At 37.3% G+C, this 6,000-nt stretch overlaps 1 protein-coding gene across 3 annotated transcripts in view; it reads left to right on the forward strand.

Annotated features, from left to right (window-relative positions):
- Window positions 1–5,570, forward strand: part of CACNA2D3 (calcium voltage-gated channel auxiliary subunit alpha2delta 3) — a 951,279-nt gene extending 945,709 nt beyond the window's left edge. For 2 of the 3 annotated variants that reach the window (XM_003818723.8, XM_034956678.3), the window contains 3 exons: window positions 4,472–4,584; window positions 4,804–4,886; window positions 5,151–5,570. In XM_003818723.8, coding sequence (XP_003818771.6) covers window positions 4,472–4,584; window positions 4,804–4,886; window positions 5,151–5,243 — 289 coding nt within the window. In that variant the 3' untranslated portion in view covers window positions 5,244–5,570. The remainder of the gene's footprint in view (window positions 1–4,471; window positions 4,585–4,803; window positions 4,887–5,150) is intronic. The other variant, XR_004670571.3, reaches the window with a different exon arrangement.
- Window positions 5,571–6,000: the final 430 nt, after the last annotated feature.

A 6,000-nucleotide genomic window follows, 5' to 3' on the forward strand; every position in this document is an offset into this window, starting at 1 on the left:
ACTTCTCTAATTTTTAGTGAGATTGAACCCGCTTTTACGTATTTGTTACTCATCTGTGTTTCCTCTTCTATGAATTGTCTCACGAGTTTCGATACCGGATATGGCAAGCAACTGCCCTTCCCTTTTTTTTAAAACCCAATTTTTTGTGATTGTCCAGACTATTCTCTATATTTACTCTTCTGAAAGAATCCTAGAATCATGTTCTCAAATTCCATAAAATATCCTATTTTTATTGAAATTGCTTTGAATTAAAAAGTTAATTAAGAGAGAAATGACATATTTAAAATATGAGTGTTCCTTTCCACCACCATTGTACTTCCCTCCAATTTTTAGCTAGTATTTTTATGTTCCTCAGTAAATTTGCATCATTTTCTTCATTAAGGCATATGTTTTACTAGATTTATTCTTGGGCCTTTTATACTGATTATTGATACTATCAATGGTTCTTTATTTCACAAATATTTTTCATTGGTTATTGCCAGTGTCAGGCTGTGGTTTTATATGCTGCTTATGTAACTAGCCAGCTTGCTGAGTTCTTTTATTAGTTCTAATAGTTGGTCAGTGGGTTCATGTGGGTTTTCTATGAACACAGCAATATCTGTTCTTTGGGTGATTGATTGGGTAGAATTCACCTGGGGGTAGATTCTCAATGAGCATTTCAGTTTTGTTCATGGCAATTGGTCTGCTCATGATTTTTATAGCTTGGCCAAATGTAGATAATTTATGCTTTATCCCCAAAGGTGTGTTTTCTCTTAAGTTCTCAGATTGTTTACAAGGCTATACATAATAGTCACCAAAAAATGTTGAAAATGCTCCCGTATCTTACAGGTTATAATGATACTTTGTGACTTAATTTCTTGATCATGAGTGCCAAAGTTAATTTATGTCAGTAAGCTTTTAAACCAGAGTTTGATTCTGTTGGTTATCTGCACAGTTTAATTTTTATTTTATTCTTCTGCCTTTATCATTTCAAGTTCTGTCATTGACTCAACAAATACTTACTGAGAAGTTGCTCTATCCCAGGCACAACCCTAGGTGCTAGAGATAACTGATAACCTCAGGCAGTCAGATGCAGCCTTGTTGCCTTGGAAACTACAGTCTTTTATGAGGGGCAGACAGTAAACAAGCAAGGAAGAAGAGACAGAAGGAAAGTGGTGAAGTCATTGGTGTCCTTGGCAATAACTGATTCAGTTGGAGTGATGAGGACTACAGCCTTGTTGGAATACAATTTCTGAAGGAGGGAGATGTGTGAAGAGAGAGAGTTGGAGGGAGAGAGAGAAGGATTATAGATAATTATTTTTAGGAGTTGTGTTATAAGGAAAAACAGAGAAATGGGGTGGTTGCAGGAGGGAGGGTTAAGAGACAGATTTGTTTTTCCTGAGCTGGGAGATGTGACAGCATGTTTGCCAACCTCCAGGAAGGGCTAGTAGATGAGGGGAACCATTTGTGCAGCGGTCACCTATCTCTTCTTTTCCACCAGTCACATCCTTGAAGAAGCCTGAAAGATAGGCTTTGCAGAGGGACATTAATACTCAGTCCACTGGACAAGGGGGAAGACAATGTATAGGGCACAGGTGCAGGTTTATCTTCTTATTTTTCCAGCTTCTTGATTTGAAAACTGAGTCAAATATTTGCGACCTTTATTTATTTTTTCTGATGAAAATGTCTAAGGTTCTACCGCACAAATGTGAATCTGGGCTATTATCAAATCTCAAGGATTGATGAAAGGTGTTTTTTAACTTTTAATTTTCACTGTTTGTTTATATCTTTTTGGTATTCATTTCTAATTGTAGTCTACCATAAAAGAAGAATGTGTAATCAGTACTATAGGTTCTTTGGAATGTGTTGCAGTTCCCTGTGTTTGAAAATAATTTATATTCTGTGTTGTTTATATCTGAAGAGTTTTGGGTCCATATTTTTAACAGATCATGCTTTCAGAAATCCCTTTTGTTATTTCTTTCAGTTTGTATACTGTGATCATTATGTGACTAAAGAATCATATTTTATCTTGTTAGTGGATTATAATACTTTTTGGTATGAACTCTTTTATTTATTATATTTTAATGATATTTATTTTACTCTGAATATCTGTATATTACTGCTAAACCTGAACCTGTTTCTTTTTTTGTTAGCATATTTTTGGTATATTTTCCCCTTCTCCTATGTCATTCTGTTTTAGGAGTGTTTGTGGCAAACAGCATAATGTTTATAAACCCAATTTAAGAGTCTTTGCCTTTTAATATGTGAATCTAACAACCTCACAGTTATTGTGATTGGTAATAATTTTAGGCTTATACTGGCAGTCATGTGTCTGTAGGGGGTGTTTAATTTCTCATGCTATCCATATTGATCAGGTTTTAAATACTTTTAAATATTTTTCAATGATTATTCCTAATTTGAAAATATAATTTTCTATAAATGTCTACAGAGATTTAGAATCTATTTTTCTCTGGACACTGGCATACCTTTGACTCTCTTTTTTCCTCAAAACTTCTTTAAATATATTACTCTGTTTCTTCATCTTCAGTACTCCCATTGAGAAACTGGTTTTATTCTCATTCTAAGTAATTTGTTTCTAGGGAAGCTTTTAGGATTGGTCTGTATCTTTGATGATTGATGATAGGAAGTTTTTTACTCATGTTTCAGTGGGCTCACTCATTGAAAAGAATTGGATTTGTTTTTTCGGTGCAAAAAATATTTTCTCCTTTGGATCTTTTATGTCATATTTTCACCTCTTCTCCTTTATTGTTCATCTGGCAGACACACTTGGCTTAATCTTCTAGTCAGCCATTTGTTCTTCAGAGTGTTTTGTGATCTTGGTTTTGTACTTGTCTTTGAGACTCTGTTAACCTGCCGCCTCAAAGGTGGAAATTGTTGGTTCTCTGATGAGAGCTATCTCAGGTAGAATATATTTATGTTGATGGGCAAAATCCATTCAGAAGAGGCCAACTGCTGGAGTAACATTCTTGCATAGGCAAGAAAGAGTCTAGTGTTAAAGAGGGAAGGTAAAGAAGATATAGACAGATATAGATGAAATTAATTAGCAAAACAGCAAGATTGAATATTTTTCTGAGGCCAGATATAGTTCTAGACAAGAGTAGGAAGAGCAGAGAGTAGGTGTCCCAGTGTGGATAGTGGTTAAGGCATTGAGGAAACATCTTTGCACAGTGGCAAGCCCTGTGAACATAACTGTGGGGTATGAACATAACTGTGGAATATTAGATGGGCATTGGGCATTTATAGAAAAGAAACCAATTGTGTTTCAGTCTCTCTGAGAGGCATTCATGGATCATTCAACATATGAGGTGGCAACAGGTTAAAAAAGGGGGAGTTCCTTTCCCTTCTTTATAACGTCCCATAAAGCAGAAGAACTTTTCTTTATTGCATGATTTTCTCTGAGAGGCATTCATGGATCATTCAACATATGAGGTGGCAACAGGTTAAAAAAGGGGGAGTTCCTTTCCCTTCTTTATAACGTCCCATAAAGCAGAAGAACTTTTCTTCATTGCATGATTTTAGTTCACCATGGTGATATACTCAAAAGAATGGAACAAATTTATTGCGAGAAAGGCAAATGAAGATAAAACTTTGGAGAAACTGACAATTTTGTTAATTTCCATTTGTTAAAATCTATTAAACTGAATTTAATGAAATATTATGTGATAGGGGTTCTAACCCTGGAGTTAAATATTTAGCTAATCTGGTTCTGGAAGAATATGAGATTTTGATCCCTCATTTGTTCCTCCAAAGAGTCAGTAGTGTTTTGTGTTAAAGGATTATTTTATAGTGTCTTTCTTTGTCACTTCACCATGTTGGGCAATGTGAGAAGGAGGCACTGCCAAGCTTGTTTAAGTTGGACTAACTATCCTGATGGAGCAGAAGGTCAGAGCAGATATACAGCCTTGGTTCTTTCTTACAGAACTTGGGCTCTGGGAAGTGTGGGACCTCATAAATGACTAGCATTAATCTCATTCAAAACACTGTTCCTGTATACTGGGCAGACATTGTGCAAAGCAGTATAAGGAAGGCTCTAAAAGAAGTTCACTATCTCTTTTGCCATTGGTATGACATAGTTTCAGTCTATCGTTGAGGGAAGGAGGAGAGAAAACGCCACTTAGAGGAACATCAAATGTAACTTGGGGTAATGTTTAGGCTCTGGGAGAAGGAAATTAGGCTTTGAAAGTCTAACCTCTTAAACCTTGGGAACAGGTGATTCAGCCAACTCTGACTCTTGTGTTTTGTACATACAGCATTTCAGTCTTTCCAAGGTGAGTTGTATGAGCCGCATGTCATCATAGCTATTGTTTTCCTAGTGAAGCGCCTCATGGAGAAAGGTAACATTAGTAGTAAAACAGTCTCCAAAATTTGCTTTACAAAATATGGTAGTTACTGCCACCCAGGAGAGGTCTTCCTCATGGCTCTTTAATTGATGGATGGTAAATGACTGTCTCGCTACCTCTTGTTCCAACAGGTCCTTTGTCATCCAGCAAATCCCAAGCAGCAACCTGTTCATGGTGGTGGTGGACAGCAGCTGCCTCTGTGAATCTGTGGCCCCCATCACCATGGCACCCATTGAAATCAGGTATATCCTTTTGTGTGCAGGTCCACTCACTACCACGGAAACCAGTAAGGGGTATGAGTGGTAGGGAAACCTGGGGGAGAAATATTAGAGAAGGAAAATTACATCCTTTCCACTGTTGGAGAGAGAGAGTAGTTAAGAGAGTTGTCATTGCCAAATTTTGACCTCTGAAATGCAGAGTAGAAAAAAGCAATCCTTGGAAACATGCCTTAACTACAGTCAACATAATGAATCCCTTAAGTGTGAACGTCTAAAGGCCCAGAAGATCAGAAGGCGCCCAGAATCTTGTCATGGCTTCCATCCTGAGGTAAGTCTGAGAACTGTTCCTGTTTCCTTTTCCCATCAGAATCACCATGAGAGTCTCACAGTGGTCCAAGAACTACAGCTGAAAAGTTTACTCGTGAGAAAATAATCCCTTTCAGTAAACTGAATCTGCACCATCACCTAGGTCCCAGAAGACTTCGTTCTTTCATTAGAGAGGGGAGAGAGGTCTGGGGAATCCACATGGTTGGAAAGTTGAAGGTGTCCTGGAGTCTATTTCCGTCTAACCAACCCCTGCCTTTCCCCATAGGAGAATGCAAGGGAGTGTGGGGGTGCGCCGAGTCTCCAAGCCCAGACAGTCCTCCTTCTGCTCCCTCTGCTTTTGATGCTCTTCTCAAGGTGACACTGACTGAGATGTTCTCTTGGCATGCTAAATCATGGATAAACTGTGAACCAAAATATGGTGCAACATACGAGACATGAATATAGTCCAACCATCAGCATCTCATCATGATTTTAAACTGTGCGTGATATAAACTCTTAAAGATATGTTGACAAAAAGTTATCTTTTTACTTTGCCAGTCATGCAAATGTGAGTTTGCCACATGATAATCATCACCCTTCATCAGAAATGGGACCGCAAGTGGTAGGCAGTGTCCCTTCTGCTTGAAACCTATTGAAACCAATTTAAAACTATGTACTTTTTAAATAAAGTATATTAAAATCATAATCTCCGTGTTTGGATTTTATCATCACTTTATTGCTAAGAATACCAACTGAAAACAATGCATGGGGGAAAAGGTCCCCATTCCAGAAACCAGGAAATGATGGCTGTTGGCAGAGCCTTTGTTCTAAAGCAGATTCTAGGCACATATTTAACAACTGTTTGTTTAGATGCTTCACTCTCAGTTATAAAAATATTTATAGACGTGATGCTTCACTCTCAGTTATAAAAATATTTATAGACGTATATCAAAATATCATCTACATGGGAAGAGTTTATTACATAGAACCGTGAATTTTGTTGAACTAAACTTCAATGAAAATCATAATTTGGATGCAAACACAAGCTTTCATCATATTCAAGTGGTGAATTATTTGGGAATAGAAATAAAGAAGTCATAAATCCTAGGAATTCGGTCTGAGGAGACTTGACTTGA

The sequence above is a fragment of the Pan paniscus genome, chromosome 2, assembly GCF_029289425.2.
Source record: "Pan paniscus chromosome 2, NHGRI_mPanPan1-v2.0_pri, whole genome shotgun sequence".
NCBI lineage: Eukaryota > Metazoa > Chordata > Mammalia > Primates > Hominidae > Pan > Pan paniscus.